We start from the raw sequence: 17918 nt of genomic DNA on the forward strand, positions 1-17918 counted from the left end.
CGATGATGACACCGATGTGCCAGACTTATCCCAGGACCCAGAGATCCTGACCTGAGCCCAAGGCAGACCTGTAACAGACTGGGCCACCCAGGCGCCCCAAACTGCTATACTTTGAATTAAAAAAGCCAACTGGTTGGGTCATTTTATCTACTGACAGGAAGGGAGAACAATGAAAAACCTGGACCCTCCAGCCTTTTTCTGCTGCTGGGGGAACCTCCAAACATATTTTGTGGAAAGCCACTCTCAACCTTCAAACAGCCCATGAAGGTTTACAGGAAAATTCTCACTGGCTCCCACCTAGACCCCAGGGCAATTTCTGGAGTTCATGCATTCATCATAATAAAAAAGCTGATTCTTATCCAGCCCTTATTCTGGGTCAGGAGGCAGCGTTCTCGGCATGAAATTTCATGCCTCATCTGGTTTAATCCTCTCAACAGCCCTTAGGGTATGTACTATTATTCTCTTCATTTTACAGGTAAAGAAGCCGAGGCTCCGCGAGGTTAAGTAACTTGCCTAGGGCGCCCAGCTCAAAAGCAGCACGGCCTTTCCCGGATTTTGATTTTGTGTTTTGAGTATGCCTCTGGGTGGAGTGGGGGTTCTTGGCGGTGGGGTGGGGGGAATCCGTGGGCTAAGCTTGGAGAAGGAGGAAGGAGGAAGGAATGGCGAGGAAGAGGAGTCAGGAAGGGATAGGGGAATCCTCTGGGTCGCAGGCCCCGGCTGCCGGCACACCTGCGTACCGGGGGATCTGGCAGGGCCGAGGGTGGGAGCCAATGTCCGTGCCCTGGGGACTCCGCCGTCGCGGGGTGGGGTGGCTGGGGGACGAGCTCAGCCTTACCTGTCAGGGCGCTCACTTGGTGGTCAGCCTGGACGTATCCGCTGCGGCGTACCAAACCTTTCTGGATCCCCCTTCCCACGCCCCGCCTTGTGGGGCGGAGGGAGGGGGGCTGCTGGTGGGCGTGAGGCGCCCAGGACCGGCCGGACCTGTGAGACCCGGGGCCCCGGTTGCCTGGGGAGCCTGTCACTTCGAGAAGGCAGGCTAGGCTCTTCCGGGGCTGGGACAGCTGTGGGCGGTAGGATGCCATGGTACCAGCAAACTCATAAATACCGCCTCCTCACTGGTGGCCGGAGACGTGCGCGCGCGTGCGGGCAGCTGGCGCCCGAGGGTGAGCCGGGGACCGGGAGGGAATCCCCTGCCCCATCTTCCAGCCTCCGGGCTGACGGTCCTGGGCTGGCTGGGCGCCTCCCCTCCCTCCGCAGGTCCTCTGGGAGCTGGAGAGCAAACTGGAGCCAGGGGGAAGGGCTGGGGAGAAGGGGAGTGGGTGTGCAGGTGCAGGGCTGGGGGTATGGGGGCCACCGAGGCAGGATGGGATGCCGATGGCGGGGCGGGGGGGGGGGGGTAGAGGGGAAGGGGCCGCTCCAGGTAGGATGGAAATTCTAGGGGGACCTGGGGATGGAGTGGGGGATTGGGGTCACTCAGACCAAAATGGAAGGCTGGATGCTGAAATACAGAGTGGTGAGCTCTGAGAGCAGGGAGCAATGCTAGGGGAGGAGGCCATAGGTCCAAGAAGCTGGGGTTGCTAAGAGCAGGATGGAATGCTGGCGATGGAGTTGCCAAGGACAGCTCTCTACATGGAGGCCCCACCCCACTCCCAAACCTTTTGCTGAGAGTGAGATGTGGGTAAGAGCCTGGGCTCTGAAACCAGGACTCCAGGGCTCCAGCCCCAACCCCATCAGTCCTAGCTTTGCAGGGAATCACTGTGGCTCGTTGTCCTCATCAGTGATACGGCGGTCATGATCATATCAGCCACCACACATAGGAATGTTGTGAGGCTCCCTTGAGTTAATCTATGCAAAGTGCTTAGCACACAGCAAGTCTCAGGACACTTGGTTCTGGGTAGTGATCAGTATTTTTGTTTTCTCTCTAGCATCTGGATAACCATCCCCTTGAGGACCTCCCCGCCATCCTACCTCCTCCTGCCCCTGACGTTGCCCAATCTCCCTCCACTCTCCATCTTCCCAGCCCCATTGTGCTGTTCTGGACCGCATCTGATCTACTGTGGACACCTCCCCTTCCCCATCTGCCCCACCGCCCCAACACTGTCCCCTTACCATGCACCCCCTTTGTCCCTGCTGGTCCTGCTGCTGTCTGCTCCTGGTTTTCTCCTTGGGAGTCCTGGGGACCCCAGTGGCTCCCAAGGCTGCCCCTGAGCAAGTCCACCTGTCCTACCCAGGTAAGTTTCTGGGACCACTTTCTGGGCATCTCCCAGGGAGGCCCAGTGGGTTGGGGGCTCAGTATCCCATGCAGATTGCTGTGGAACCCTGGGGGGTGGCTTGCTCTTCCTGAACCTCAGTTATCTGGCTCTGTTAAATGGGGGTTCCAAGTAGTGGTGCACCTGGCTATGTGGGAAATGATTATGGTGTCCAGGCTGTAATAAGTGTTCTCCAAAGGGGACCGCTGTTGTCTTTGATCATTGTCTCCCCACAAAGCTGCTTCCTGATCCTTGATCTAAAGTTGGTCATAGGCCTTGAACTCTGGACGCTTTGGACCCAAACTTCTTGGGTTTTAATCCCTGCTTTGCTACTTACTTGCTGTGTGACGGTGGGCAAGTGACTTAACCTCTCTGGTCTGAGCTTCCTCATCTGGACAATGGGAAAGTACTAGTGGGACCTCATAAAGGAGAGCTCTTACCTGTGAAGTGGCAAAATGGAGTATAGCCGTGGTTTTTTTTGTCTCAGGGTCCCTTTTTGGTCTCAGTCCCTTTGCACAGCTAAAGATGATTGAGAACCTAAGGAGCTTTAGTTTATGTGAGTTATATCCATAATATTTGCTATATTAGAGACTAAAATGGAGGCATTTAAACATGTTTAAGTCATTGAAAATGAGCAGTAACACATCCATTTTGTGTTAAGGTAAATGGCATTTTGCATGAAAAATAACTGTACAGTACAAAAGAAAAGAAACCTAATGAGAAGAGTAGCGTTGGTTTACATCTTTTTAAGTCTCTTTAATGTCTGGCTTAATAGGAGGCAGCCAGATTCTCCCCACATCTGCTTCTGCTCCTTTCTGTTTCCATGTGTTGCTTTGGATGATATATATGAAGAAAATTTGGTCTCATCAGACTCCGGTTGAAACAGGGAGGAGGATTTTAAAGGGAGTTTCAAATAATTGTGCCCTATTCCTTTTTTTTTTTTTTTTAATGACTGTGGCTTGATTTCGTTTTTTAATTTTATTTATTTGACAGAGAGAGAGAGAGATAACAAGTAGGCAGAGAGGCAGGCAGAGAGAGAGGAGGAAGCAGGTTCCCCGCTGAGCAGAAAGCCTGATGTTGGGCTTGATCCCAGGACCCTGAGATCATGACCTGAGCTGAAGGCAGCGGTTTTAACCCACTGAACTACCCAGGTGCCCCCTATTCCTTTTTGATACTGGACTGAAACTCAAAACACAGCCCTGTCTTTCAAATAATTTTAGCTTTTTATTTTGAATTAACTTTCAATTTACGGAAGAGTTGCAAAGATAATGCAGAATTCCTATATCCCCGTCACCCAGCTTCCTCTAATGCCAATGTCTTATGTACCTGTTATCAAAGCTAAGAAATTAACATTGGCATCATATCACTAACTGGACCAAGGACCTTGTTTGGGTTTCACCGATTTTTCCACTAATCCGATCCACGATCCCACATGGCATCCTGCTGCCACCTCTACTCTCCTAGTTGGGAGAGTTCTTTAGGCTTCCCTTGTTTTTTGATGTCCTTGACACTTGGAAGGAAGATCGTTTCTTACAGGTTAGTTGCAGTACAGAATCGGAAACCAGGTGAATAAACTGGCTTTGGCGTCCATTGGCCAAATGACCTTGGACAAAGCACTTTGCCTGGAGACTTCTGTAAAATGGAACAGCTTTGAAACCCATCTTGTGGGCACGGCTGTGAAAATCCAGTGGGATGACAGGAGTTTCTTGTTAGGTCTGCACAGCAACAATAGCAGATCTGGTCTAAGTGTGTCAGAGGGATAACTCACTTAGCCTCAGATTGGATATTAAGCTGGAGGTTCTACTGCTACTCCCATGTTACAGAAGAGTAAACTGAGGCTCATAGAGAAGGTCTGACCTCGGGTCACAGAGTCAGGAAGTCCAGCAGACTGGCTCAAAGAGCCCACAATACTTACTTTAAAACTTGAACTTAGTACTAATTTTAGATTTAACAGAAATTTTACAAAAATATTACAGAGTTCCCACATTCCACTCACTCGGTTTCTCCTGCTGTTATGTTAGCATCTTACAGAATTACAGTATGTTTATTATTTTAAAATTGTTTTAAATTTTATTTATTTATTTGACAGAGACCACAAGTAGGCAGAGAGGCAGGCAGAGAGAAAGGAGGAAGCAGGCTCCCCGCTGAGCAGAAAGCCCGATGAGGGGCTCAATCTCAGGACCCTGAGATCATGAGCTGAGCCGAAGGCAGAGGCTTTAACCCACTGAGCCACCCAGTCACCCCCCCCAATTTTTTTTTTTTTTTAAGAGAGAGTGAGCACATGCGTGCAGGGGGAGGGGAGGGGCAGAGAGAGGGGGAGGGAGGGAATCTTAAGCATACTCCATGCCCAGCTTGGAGCTGACTTGTGGCTCCATCTCATGACCCTGAGATCATGACCTGAGCTGAAATCAAGAGTTGGACACTTACCTAACTGAGCCACCCAGGTGCTCTAATATGTTTATTAAAACCAGGAAGTCGGGCACCTGGGTGGCTCAGTCAGTTAAGCATCTCCTTTCAGCTCAGGTCTCCATCTCAGGGTCTTGGGGTGGGGAGCTCCGTGTTGGGAATCCCTGCTCAGCAGGGAGCCTGCTTTTCCCTCTGTCGCGACCCCCAACTCGTGCTCTCTTGCACACCTGCTCTCTCACTCTCTCTCAAATAAATAAAAAAATAAATAAATAAAATCTTAAGGGAAAAAAACCACAGGAAGTTAACATTGGTACAATAGTCTATTAACTAAACTACAGACCCTGTTGGAATGTCAGCAGTTTTCCCACTTGGTGCTGACATAGCTCATTGCTATTACTGGTGACGTTGACCTTCATTGTGTGGTTACAGTGGTGCCTGCTGGGTTTCTCCACCATAGGATTTTTCTTCTTCCCTTTGCGGTTAATAAATATCTTGGGGGAGATTCCTTGAGACTGTGCAAATTACATTTCGCTTGAGACTTATGCCCCCTGATTTTAGCGTCCATCAGTCGATCTTGCCTGTGACAATTATTAGTGTGGTGTTTGCCTAATTGTGATATTGTGGCTTTCTAATTCTTCCTGTCTAATGGAAATTTTACTATAAGGAAAGCTGTCCCTTCCCTCCTCCGTCCATCCATTCACTTATTAATTTCTATATTTCAATATTGACTTACAGATATTTATTTTGATTTCTTGGATTAAATGTCCAATATCATCATTATTTTTCTTGTGACTCGAATTGTCCCGGGTTTGGTCTTTTGGAATTCCTTTGGATGGACTTCTGTGTTCTTTTGACAAGCCCCCGTCGTTCCTTGAGCACTCCCCCACTTTCTGGCACCACATGTTATTCTGGGCTGATCTTGTCTATTTTCTGCCCAGTATTTGGAATCAACCCTTCTGCAAGGAGCCCTGGTTTCTTTCGCTGGAGAGTGGGTATTTAGAAACAAGATCTGAGCGCTGGGTGTGTTCGTGGCTACTGGGGTATCACGGTTTCCAGGCCCTTACACAAATGTGTGTGTATGTGTCACATACACACGCACAGATCTCGAGTTCCCCTATCTGTATGTATATAGCTCTTACCATGAGATCATACTGATACCTCTGATTCTAATCCAATATCACGGGCTTATTTTAGCCTTCTTCTTTCCTTATTTGTAACTTCTTTCTCCAGCATTGAAAAACCTACCTCCCACTTCTACAGTATACTTAGGTATTTGTTTGATGCAAGTATAGGCATAAAGCAGTTTCACTCTACATCTTCCCAGCCCCTTTGTGCTGTTCTGGACCACATCTGATCTACTGTGGGCCCCTCCCCTTTCCCATCTGCCCCCCCCCCACACACACACACTGTCCCCTTACCATGTGCCCCTTTGCCTATTTCCCTGTAAGAACACTTACTAGGTGACAACGTGTATGTGCAGTTCTTTTTCTCTGTAGTCTTTTTTTTTTTTTTAAGATTTTATTTACTTATCTGAGAGAGAGAGAGACAGAGATAGTGACAGAGATCATGAGCAGGAAGGAGAGGGAGAAGCAGGCTCCCCGTGGAGCAGGGAGCCTGACATGGGGCTTGATCCCAGGACCCCAAGATCATGACCCGAGCTGAAAGCAGGTGCTTAACCAACTGAGCCACCCAGGTGCCTCCTCTGTAGTCTTTTTAAGAGCATTTTTTTAATTACTGAAGTATAAGTTGACATCCAATGTTATGTAGGTTTCATAGCGACAGTGAGGGGTAGTCCCCTTCGGTCACCATGCCACATTAGTACAATATACTTGACTATATTCCCTGTGCTTTTTTCATCTCCGTGGCTTATTTATATTTTATGACTGGAAGTTTGTAACTTTTTGCTATAGTCTTACAGCGTCCAGTCAAGACCTACCCCATGGTGACCCACCTCGCCGCATGAGTGCTTTATTTACTTTGTAAATATAGTTTCATCCATTGGTCAGTGTTTATACTCCATGCTGGCTTCTTCCCGCATTGTTATTGTAATTGTTAGTTTATTTGGGGTGTATGTGAAGGAAATATGGAACATGACTATAATTCTAAGAGTCAGAATTACACTAAAAAGTTAGTAGTTTTCCCTCCTGGTCTTTCCTGCTCTGTACCTGTCTCTCCTCTTCTACCTCATTACCATCAACCCCAGGTAAGTAACCCATGTCTTTCCTTTCTGCTGGATCCTTCCTGTATTTCTTCTGTACAGATGAGTATGTAGCTCCGTCTATCCTCTTATGTAAAGAGTAGGTGACTCTCTTGTGTAGCTTGCTTTGTTAATTTCACTGGCTCTCCTGGATGTCATTCCTAGAACTTGTCCTCCTTCTGTGGATAGCTCCCTTGTGCTCCACTGTCTGGCAGTTACATAGTCACTTCAGCCCCTCTCTTAGGGGTGGGCGTTTTGGTCATTTCCGTTATGTTGTGATTACGAACAGGGCTGCAATGAAGAATCTGGAGCACATGCATTCTCCTGTTCCTGGGACAGGAGAGCAGGCTCTTAACAGCAGCCTATAGACCATGTGGTGTGTTGAAAATCCTGATTTGGTGGCTGGCATTTACGAATTTTGAGTTAATCACTTCAAAGTTTCGATGTATTGGGGCCCCTGGCGGGCTCAGTCCGTTAAGCCTCTGGCTTCAGCTCAGGTCATGATCTCAGGGTCCTGGGATCCAGCACCACATTGTCTGCCTCTGCTCAGTGGGGAATCTGCTTGTCCCTCTCCCTTTGCCCTGCCCCCCATGCACAGAAATACACAAAAAATCTTTTTAAAAAAGTTTGGATTTATGTATCTATCTATGTTCCTGACATATAAAAATCACCATATAGAGACTCACTCTAGAAGTCTCTAAGACAGATTTAGGGAGACTGGGCCGGCTTCTGGCATGGAGACCAAGCTATGGCTGTCCCTTTAAAATAGGGCACATCTACAGTTCGCCTCACACTCCATCACTCTCGTCAGCCTGACTCCTTCCAGCTGGACTTTGTCCCCGTTTATATGACCTAGCAGGCTTCTAGACATCCGAGTTTATAACCCCTCAATGATGTCATATATGCAAAACGTTTGGCACGAGGGCTGCACGCAGTAAATAGTGATATTAAGATTAATGTCCATTCCCTCATGGAATCCTAACAGCATTGTCCTAAGTGCTTTGCTTGTGTTTAAGCCTCACAGAAACCCTTAGAGTAGAAACCATTATTATTCCACTTTACAGATAAGGAAACCAAGGCGCAGAGAGGTGAAGGGACGTGCCCAGGGAAGCACAGCTTGGGAATGGCAAGGCTGAGGTTTCACCTGGGGAGCTCCGGCACCCGAGTCCCTAACTACTAGTGTTCCCAGCTGTTGGCTCTCGCCCCTCACTCTGTCCGCCCCTCCTCCCCTACTCCAGCTCAGGCGTCGCTGCCTGCCTGCTCTGCCCTTCCTCCCCAGGTGAGCCGGGCGCCATGACGGTCACCTGGACCACATGGGTCCCCACCCCTTCCGAAGTGCAGTTCGGGCTGCAGCTGGCGGGGCCCCTGCCCCTCCGGGCCCAGGGCACCTTCAGCCCCTTTGTGGATGGGGGCGTTCTCCGGCGGAAACTCTACATACACCGGGTCACACTGCGGGGGCTGCTGCCCGGGGTCCAGTATGGTGAGAGGGGCCCCAGGTCCCGGTGCTGAGCGGGGAGCAGGAAGAGGAGTGGGGTGTGGACTAGAAGTTGCCACTGGCAGGGGGCTCAGGTGGGGCCGGTAATGCCTCTCTTACGAGACTCTGGCATGAGAACGGGAGGTGCTGGGGTCTGGGGCGGAGTGGACCAAAGGGCATGGGTCAGAATCCCACAGGCCCCACTTCTTTCCCCCACCCACTGAAGATGGGTTGGGGGAGCAGAGTGGAGGCAGCCGGGGGTGCTCCTAGCTGACTGTGACCTTCCCCTCTCCCTCAGTTTACCGCTGCGGCAGTTCTCAGGGCTGGAGCCGTCGGTTCCGCTTCCGGGCCCTGAAGAATGGTCCCCACTGGAGCCCCCGTCTGGCTGTGTTTGGGGATCTGGGAGCTGACAACCCGAAGGCCTTCCCGCGGCTGCGCAGGGACACCCAGAAGGGCATGTACGATGCTGTTCTGCATGTGGGTGAGGCATTGGCAAGGGCGCGCCTGGAGGCGTGGGGTGGGGCTTGGGAGGGAGGTGATCCAGGGGGTATCGAGGGCACTGGGCTGGGGTTAGCGTGGTTCTCAAGGGACAGGCGATGAGACACTGGCCCCGGAGAGGGTGTCTTGTGTTAACCAGTCTGCCCAGGTTCAAATCCCAGCTCCAACGGAGAGCCGTGTGCCTTTGGTTTTGTCCTCTGCGTTACTACAGTGAGGGCTAAGGGTGGTCCCGAATTCATGGGACTGTCATGATGACTATGTAAGTGACCTTGCTTGGCATGCTGTAAGTGCCATGTGTTCCCTGTCATTATCATTGCTGCTGTGGCTTCAGGGGACAGGGACATGGATGGGAGACAGAGATTGGGGCTAATATGGTTCGCAACTGCACTCTCTGGAACCAGACTCCCAGGGCCTGATTCCTGGATCTTTACTAACCAGCCCCATGACCTTGCATGAGCACATAACCCCTCTGGGCCTCAGTTTCCCCATCTGAAGTGGGGTAATAATGACATCCACCTCAGAGGGTATTTGGAAAATTCAGGTGATCAAGTATGTAAAGCATTTGGAACCGTGCCTGATACAAAACCAGTACCAGGTTGTGTCAGTGTAAAAGCTTTTGTCCTGGGAGGGGACAAGAAGGCGAGCAGAGATGGTGGCCTGTGTGATCAGAGCATGGGAGACCAGTGTGATCTCTGCAGGCGGGGGGCGGGGGGTGGGGGGTGGCGCTCAGGAGCTATTCAGGAAATAGCTCCAAGTGCACAGGCAGGTGGTATGAGGTAAGGATCAGAGAACCGAGATGGCTCGGGGTCAGGGGCTGCAGCCATTGGGTCTCTCGGTTCTGGCAAGAGGACAGCAGGGTCTGGGTCCTTACTCTCCCCTCCCCCCAAACCCCGGCTCCCCAGGAGACTTCGCCTACAACATGGATCAGGACAATGCTCGTGTCGGGGACAAGTTCATGCGGCTCATCGAGCCTGTGGCTGCCAGCCTGCCCTACATGACGTGCCCTGGGAATCACGAGGAACGCTAGTGAGGGCCCAGGGCTTCAGGGCGGGTGTGGGCCTGACCGGTGCAAACAGACGTGTCCTTCTAAGTGTCTCACCTTAGTCCCTCAACCTACAGCAGTGCATGAGCAGTAGTGAGAGGAGAGGAGACAGAGGCTGGACCGGGAGCCAGACCTGGCCTGGCAGTGGGGTGGTGGGGGCAGCGGGCTGAGGAACCCAGACCCTCTTCTCCCCACCCTTTCACTTCCTTTTATCCAGCAACTTCTCTAACTACAAGGCCCGCTTCAGCATGCCAGGGAACAATGAAGGCCTGTGGTACAGGTAATTTGGGAGATCCTGGGGACTGGAGGATGGATGTAAGATGGGATGTAAGGAGACTCCCACCTCTGACCCATGCCCTTTGACCTCTTCAGCTGGGACCTGGGCCCTGCACACATCATCTCCTTCTCCACCGAGGTGTACTTCTTCCTCAATTATGGCCGCCACCTGGTAGAGAGACAGTTCCACTGGCTGGAGAATGACCTCCAGGTAACACGGGTGGTTACCCCTGCCCGGCCTCCCCTCCCCTCCCCTCCCATACACCACCTCTCACCCTCATCCCACCCTTCACCCTCTCTCTAGAAAGCCAATAAGAACCGGGCAGCCCGGCCGTGGATCATTACCATGGGCCACCGGCCCATGTACTGTTCCAATGCCGATTTGGATGACTGTACGTGGCATGAAAGCAAGGTGAGGACCCCTCCCTGGGGTGGGGTGCCAGGAGCCAGGCAGGGGGGGTGCCCAGCCTGAGTCCCCCATTCCCCTCCCCAGGTTCGCAAAGGCCTCCGTGGCAAGTTCTATGGGTTGGAGGATCTTTTCTACAAATACGGTGAGTGACCTGGGGACCCCCACCCCCCCAATCTCCCTAGGATCAGGCAGCTTGACCCCAACTTGTTCTGTTTCAGGGGTTGACCTGCAGCTGTGGGCTCATGAGCACTCCTATGAACGCCTGTGGCCCATTTACAACTACCAGGTAAGGCTCAGGGAGGGCCGGTGTCGGTGTCGGTGGACCCCAGGACACCTAGGGCTTGGCCTGGTATGACAGGCCTCTCTCCTTTGTTCCCATTTCCAGGTATTTAATGGCAGCCGAGAGATGCCTTACACCAACCCTCGAGGCCCCGTCCACATTATCACGGGATCTGCTGTGAGCATCACAGGGGGAGGGTGGCTTGGCTTCTTGCCTCTTGATTTTTACTGCCTCTTGTACTGGCCAGGTGTTTATACAGCTGCTGTCCCCACCTCTCCCTCACTCCCTGAGAGCTTAGGTAGCCCTTGTCACAGGTCCATTGTACGGATGTGGAAACAGAGGCTTGGGCAGTCAAATCTCATCCAGTCCCAGGCTCAACAAGTGGCAGGGGTTAGGAGCGGGGCTTGCTTGGGTTTATCGGATGGATCCAAAGACAGAGGGCTTCTTATTATCATCACTGCCACTGAACTCCAGACTCCGTTCACTTTCCACCAAATTTCTCCCTGATAACCGCTTTCTGTTCCAAGTTCCCACATTCAAGTTAGTTACAGTGTCTCTTGAGTCTTTGCTTGTCTTTCATCCTGCACATTTTGCAAAACTCCTGGCCAGCAGTTTTGCAGCAGGCCCCCCCATCTGGGTTTATGTGTCGTTTGGTTGAGATTCAGGTTACGCATTTTGGGCAAGGCGATCTTAGAAGTGATGTTGTGTTCTCCTCGGTGCATGGGACCCAGCACTCCTGCCGTCTGTGTGTCTCTGAATCACCTGGTTAAGGAGGTTCCTCCACTGTAAAGTTATTATATCTCCCTTTCTAATTAATAAGTATCTTCAGGGAGATACTTTTCCGGCCATGCAAATCTCCTGTCTCTCCTCCAACTTTCACCCACTGATTTTCAAATCCCCTGTGGGTCCTGCTGGCAACAGTTATTACTGTGATGTTCTAGTGGGAAGTTTCTGTTTCCCTCATTCCTCCAGGATTGATTAATTAGAGTCCTCTCATGAGGAAGAGTCCTCCCTTCCATCCCATTTATGTAGTTCGTTACTGATTTATACCAGTGTGGACTCACGGGTAATTATTGTATCCTGTGGGCGATAATCCAATATGATTGTGATTTATGCTACTGATCACCTTGCTCCGGGTTGGGCCACTGGGAACTCTTCAGATCTGAGTGCCCCTGTCATTTTGTGAGCTCTTTCTTATTTTTTGGCCCTATTGGGTACTGCAAAGATTCTTGCGTTTTCCTGCCCTTTCCCTCTCTGCCTTGGAATCACTCACTTCTGCAAGGAGAGGGGGCTTATTTTTTAAGCTGGCACTTGTGATAAAAATTCACACAGTGCATAGGGTGCGTGGGTGGCTTAGTGGGTCAAGGGTCTGCCTTTGGCTAAAGTCATGATCCTGGGGTCCTGCTCCCTGAGCAGGGAGCCTACTTCTCCCTCTCCTTCTGTGATCTATCTCTCTCTCAAATAATAAAATCTTTAAAAATATTTTTAAAATATTCAGACCACTGAGGCACCTAGGTGGCTCAGTGGGTTAAAGCCTCTGCCTTTGGCTCAGGTCATGATCCCGGGGTCCTGGGATTGAGCCCCGCATCGGGCACTCTGCTCAGCAGGGAGCCTGCTTCCATCTCTCTCTCTCTGCCTGTCTCTCTGCCTCCTTGTGATCTCCGCTTGTAAAATAAATAAATAAATAAATAATCTTAAAAAAAAAATTCACACCATGCAGAGGGCAAGAGGTAAACACCAAAGGCATAGGCTTAGGGACGCCTGGGTGGCTCAGTTGGTTAAGCAGCTGACTTCAGCTCAGGTCATGATCCCGACGTCCTGGGATCGAGTCCCACATTGGGCTCCTTGCTCAGCAAGGATCCTGTTTCTCCCTCTGTCTCTGCCTGCCATTCTGTCTCCTGTGCTCACTCTCTCTCTCTGACAAATAAATAAAATCTGAAAAAAAAAACAAAGGCAGAGGCTTAACCCACTGAGCCACCCAGGCGCCCCTGCTTTGTTTGTTTTGAGAATGAGAGAGTGCGCATGTGCAAGCAGGTGTGTGTGTGAGCAGGGAGGGGAGGGGCAGTGGAGAGAGAATCCCAAGTGGGCCCCATGCCCAGGGAGGAGCCCAACACAGGGCTCAGTCCCACGACCCTGAGATCATGACCTGAGACAAAATCAGGAGTGTGACACTCAGTCAACTGAGTCACTCAGGCACCCTAACCACATCTCTTTTAATCTCTTTTTTATCTTATTATTTTATTTGTCTGTGGCTATTATTATATTAATATTTTATAATATTTTTGTATCATATATAATGAATGATGATGAATATAGTATTCCTCCTGGAGGGACATGTGGGACTATGCCATTATCTGGTTAGTCCTCCGACTTGCACGGTGAGTTTGGCCATCTACTGATAAGCCTTGCTTTCATTCATGATTACAATGATGGCAGCAAAATGGTGATTTTTTTTCAAGGTCCCACGTGCTCTCTGCTCATGCCAGCTGGCATGGCTTCTGCAAGGTTGAGCACTCGCTCTCCCCCAGGGGCTGGTGACTTAAAAAGCCTTCTTGGAGGGTCTACCATGCCAACAGTGCCGAGACCCGTGACTTCTATCTATTCTTTGAATTGCATTTTCCCTTTTATTGTACATCTCGCCCCCCTTTCTGTGACACCCTGCTTTGTGACAGTTACTCCATGACATTTTTAACTGACCCCCACGATGGGCCTTTGGGTGCCATCCAGCCTAGGGCTCTTACAGAAAATGCCGCACTGGGCAGTCTCTCACAGCCAAGCCCTTTTCTAGAAGTCTTAGCGAGGTCAAGGCTTAACAGACTTTGTCTTCCTCGGGGACATCAGGGTCCTGGCCTGGGAGGTTGTTTCTGCTGCTCTCGGATTCTCCACCCACCCCAGCCCTGGGTCTAAAGGGTTCTGTCTGGCAGGGCTGTGAGGAACGACTGACCCCCTTCTCCCTCTTCCCTCGGCCCTGGAGCGCCGTGCGTGTGAAGGAATATGGGTACACGCGGCTACACATCCTCAACGGGACCCACCTCCACATCCAGCAAGTGTCGGACGACCAGGTCAGTGAGTGGTGTGCCCAGTCGCCTGCCTGAGTAACCGGGCCCAGTGGATTCTGGAGCCAATCGGTTAAAAGAATGGATTCCAGAGCTGGGAATCCTGGGTTCAAATCCTGCCTCGGCATCTTACCAGCTGGCTGACCTCCAGCAATTTACTTCACCTGTCCGAGCCACAGCTTTCCTGTCTGTTAAAGGGGATGATAATAGTTGATTGACCTGTCATACATAAAGTGCTGAGAACAGTTTCCAAAGCATGCTAAATTCCATAGGTACTTATCAAACTGAAGCAGAGGCGGAAGGTGGGTGGTAGGAGCAGGTGGAGGGAAACCAGTATGATTTGTGGCTGGCAGAAGTGGCCCAAGGCTAGAAGGACCCAAATAATCACGATTCAGGTTTATTTTTGCCATTATAATTGTGTTATATTTTTTAAAGACTTATTTATGTATTTAAGAGGGGTGGGAGAAGGGCAGAGAGAGAGAGAGAGAGCCTCAAATAGGCTCTACACTGAGCACAGACCCTGACGTGGGGCTTGATCTCGTGACCCTGAGGCTACCACCTGAGCTGAAATGAAGAATCGAACACTTAACCAAATGCACCACCTAGATGTCCCTGCCTTCGTCATTTTAAAAGAGTAATTGTTGTGATTTCTTTAACCCACTGAGTCACCCAAGTGCCCCCATAGTTGTGATTTCTTGATCACCTGTTGTGTATCAGATGCTGGGCTAGCCTCTTTACATCTAGTAGCATTTTAATCACCACAGCCATCCCATGGGATGGTTTTTCTTTCCATTGTACAGATGAGAGCACGAAGGCTCAGAGATGGGAAGTAATTTTCCAAGGGTCACACAGCTGGAGGGTGGCAGAGCTGGCATCTGACCGCAAAGACCATGTTCTTTTTATTACAAATAACTGTCGTTTACTGAGCGGGGAATCGCTTCTTGGCCTTTTGGCTAAGATCAAGTGTACTGAGCTGGGCACGCACCAGAGGCAGGCTTTAAAGTTGTGTATTTATTGCATTCGGTTCTCCCCTGTGTAAAGAATACAGAAGTGAGGCTCAGAGTTGGGAACACTCTTAAGGCCACGTAGAGAGCTGCTGTACTGGGTTGTCAGTGATGTTTGTCTGACTCCAGGGTCTGTGCTCATAATAACAGCCTAAACCTTACGTAGTCCTTGCCATGTTCTGGGATCCCTTTTAAAAAGCCCTCTATAGGGGTGCCTGGGTGGCTCAGTGTGTTAAAGCCTCTGCCTTCAACTCAGGTCGTGTTCCCAGGGTCTCTGCTCGGCAGGGAGCCTGCTAACCCACCGTCCTCTTCCTGCCTCTCTGCCTACTTGTGATCTGTCTGTCAAATAAATAAACTCTTTAAAAAAAATAAAAAGCCCTCTACAGGACACCTGGATGGCTCAGCTGGTTAAGCGACTGCCTTCAGCTCAGGTCATGATCCTGAAGTCCCAGGATGGAGTCCCACATCAGGCTCCCCACTTGGCAGGGAGTCTCCTTCTCTCTCTGACCCTCCCTCTTCTCATGCTCTCTCTCTCTCTCTTTCTCATTCTCTCTTCAAATAAATAAATAAAATCTTAAAAAGAAGTTTAGAAAAAAAACCTTCTACAAATAATCTCATTGAATCCCCACAACATCTATGGTGTAGGTAATATTCCTAGCATCGCCACTTTTCAGATGAGGAAAACCGAGGCTCAGAGAGGTCTAGCATTTTGCCCCAGGTTACACAGCCCATTAAAAATTCAGGTCCGGGGGTGCCTGGGTAGCTCAGTGGGTTAAAGCCCCTGTTTTCAACTCAGGTCATGATCCCAGGGTCCTGGGATCGAGCCCCACATCGGGCTCTCTGCTCAGCAGGGAGCCTGTTTTCCCCCTTCTCTCTCTGCCTGCCTCTCTGCCTACTTGTGATCTCTGTAAAATAAAGAAATAAAATCTTAAAAAAAAAAAAATTCAGGTCTGTAGCCCTGGAGTCAGGACTTGCAGCTCTCATTAGTTCCTTTGTTTTTGTCCCTTGCAGGATGGGAAGATTGTGGATGACGTCTGGATCGTGAGACCGCTGGTTGGCCGGATGATGTACCTCTAGGCACGGAGGCGGCTCTCATCAGGAACCCTGGGCCTTGCTGCCTTGGCTAGTGTGACCAGACACTGCCCAGGCCCAGGTGAAGAGTTGGGGCAGGCCTTGACTCCCAGCCGTTCTGAGGCCCCATGTGGGGTGCATGCAGCCCCATGGCAACTGGAGCAGCTCTCCCCTCCTGGAGAGGTGGGGGTACCACCGGCTGTGATGGGCGGGTCAGCACCCAGGCACAGAGCAAAGCAGGGCAGGTGTGGGGCTGCTCGGCCCTGCTCCCCTGCATTGCATTGACAGGGCGGGGTGCCTACGGGGCCCCAGGAATAAAGAGACTTACAGCTGTGGCTCCGTGGACTGTGCACTTTTGCCGGGGATGCCCCCTGGGCCGTCTCCCCGCCCCTCCCCTCCCACCCCCCCACCCCCTCGCATGGGCGGGGCCATGGGCACCCCTAAGTCGGCAGGGTTGGTACGGCTGGCTGGCTGTCATGACACCACTCTCCAGCAGGTGGTGTCAGTGACTTTCTCCTCCTAGGCTGACCCTCAAGACTCCCACTGCCCAAGGCACCCTAAACCAATGTCGCCTTGTGCCTCAGTTTCCCAGCACTGAGAAGTGTTAACAATCCCTCCCGTCTCCAAGTTAGGGGTTCTGACAAGCCTTAGGATCTCACAGACCTGCTGTTCTCCTCCCCTTTCCCTTCCTTTTCTCCTCCCTGTCTCTATCCCCTTCTTTTTTGTGTATTCACCCATTATTTCTTGAGCATCTCCCATGTGCCAGGCCCTGGTCTCAGTCCTGGGAGACAGCTGTGAGGAAGCCAGAAATCTCTGCCTTCACAGAGCTGATACTCTAACCAGGGGGTCAGACAGCAAACACAATAAATGAGAAAAGTGTAAAGCAGGGTAAAAATTGGGAATCACTCTGAAAAAGCAGGGAAGGGGCCTGAGAGGGGAGAGTGGCAGTTTTTACAGGGATAATCAGGGAGACCTCACGCGGAGGGTGAACATTTGATCTGAAGAGGTCTGAGGGAGAAGCCACAGGCAGAGTACTCCAGGTAGAGGAACAACGAGTACAAAGGCCCTGAGGCAGATATGCACTGGCCCTGCCAGGGTATCAGTGTGGTGGCCCATGCATCCTAGACAGAGTGAGTAGGGGAAGACAGAGACAGGGAGCTGATAGGGAACGATCATGTGGGGCCTCATGGGGCCCAGGAGGACTTTGTCCTTTATCCACAGGAGGGCTCTGAGCTGGTGACAGACACATCTGACTTCAGGAGTCCTAGGCCAAGCTGGGCGCTGGCCCCAGGACTGAGAGCTTCCCCAGGGCAGCCTGTGGGCTTCCACTTTTGCAGGCCGACCTCACGTTATGGCTCCATGAGCTGTGAGCTGCGAGGGCTCAGCTTACTCCTACTTACTCCCCTCGCCACCCACACTGTGCCCAAGGCACACTGATTTCCTTCAGTTTCTTGAATTATGCGAAGCTTTTTCTTACCCTTGGCGGCCCCTCTCCCGGGCTCATCCTAGGCTGGCACCTTCTCAGACTGAGGTCTCGGCCTTTCCTGACAGCCCCAGCAAGGAGAGTTGCTGTCATTCTGTCCTGTCCCTGCTCTCCGTCACTTCTAGCTCTTAGCTTCCTGGAATCCTCTTACTGATTTGTGCTTGTCTGTGGTCAGCCTGTGCCCTCGATCTAAGGGTCTGTGCAGGAGGAGACCAAGGCCAACTTGTCCATTTGTGGGTCTGTCCCCTCCACCAACCCCTCCTAGACTCCTTCTCAGGCTGGGTGGCTGCCCCGTGCCCACTCATCCCAGCCCTGCCCTGGGCCGGCACTGTCTGGGGTGGCTTTGTCTCCCCCACTGGACTGTCAGCCCCAGGAGGGCGGGATCCAGGGCTCACCCCAGCTCATCCCAGCACAAGATAGTCACTCATGAATACTTGTTGCCTTAATGAAGGCCACCACATGCCACGTGCTGG

At 51.3% G+C, this 17918-nt stretch overlaps 2 protein-coding genes across 4 annotated transcripts in view; one reads left to right on the top strand and one right to left on the bottom strand.

Annotated features, from left to right (window-relative positions):
* FBXO17 (F-box protein 17) overlaps window positions 1-1163 on the bottom strand; it is a 99971-nt gene extending 98808 nt beyond the window's left edge. Inside the window, exon 1 of the mRNA XM_082709148.1 lies at window positions 836-1163. Coding sequence (XP_082565274.1) covers window positions 836-1082 — 247 coding nt within the window. The 5' untranslated portion in view covers window positions 1083-1163. The remainder of the gene's footprint in view (window positions 1-835) is intronic.
* On the top strand, window positions 1074-16297 carry ACP7 (acid phosphatase 7, tartrate resistant (putative)). 3 transcript variants are annotated; one of them, XM_082709143.1, is made up of 13 exons: window positions 1074-1163; window positions 1926-2231; window positions 8132-8332; window positions 8625-8807; window positions 9727-9850; window positions 10084-10146; window positions 10239-10353; window positions 10447-10554; window positions 10636-10693; window positions 10770-10837; window positions 10937-11008; window positions 13756-13893; window positions 15903-16297. In XM_082709143.1, exons 2-13 carry the CDS (start codon window positions 2111-2113, stop codon window positions 15966-15968), a joined length of 1317 nt encoding a protein of 438 aa, XP_082565269.1. In that variant the 5' UTR covers window positions 1074-1163; window positions 1926-2110; the 3' UTR covers window positions 15969-16297. The 3 variants fall into 3 exon arrangements, with proteins under 3 accessions (XP_082565269.1, XP_082565270.1, XP_082565271.1); XM_082709144.1 differs by lacking the exon at window positions 13756-13893 and having other exon boundaries at window positions 15903-16291; XM_082709145.1 differs by lacking the exon at window positions 9727-9850 and having other exon boundaries at window positions 8625-8784; window positions 15903-16291.
* The last annotated feature ends 1621 nt before the right edge of the window (window positions 16298-17918 follow it).

Source organism: Mustela nivalis (assembly GCF_964662115.1).
Source record: "Mustela nivalis genome assembly, chromosome: 18".
Taxonomy (NCBI): Eukaryota; Metazoa; Chordata; class Mammalia; order Carnivora; family Mustelidae; genus Mustela; species Mustela nivalis.

What these genes read in the sequence shown, in the direction of transcription:
- ACP7 (XM_082709143.1), top strand. Translation starts at nt 2,111, where the DNA reads ATGCACCCCCTTTGTCCCTGCTGGTCCTGCTGCTGTCTGCTCCTGGTT. An exon ending in GGATCTTTTCTACAAATACG is followed by an intron (nt 10,694 to 10,769) that starts GTGAGTGACCTG and finishes GTTCTGTTTCAG; the next exon opens with GGGTTGACCTGCAGCTGTGG. An exon ending in GGCCCATTTACAACTACCAG is followed by an intron (nt 10,838 to 10,936) that starts GTAAGGCTCAGG and finishes TCCCATTTCCAG; the next exon opens with GTATTTAATGGCAGCCGAGA.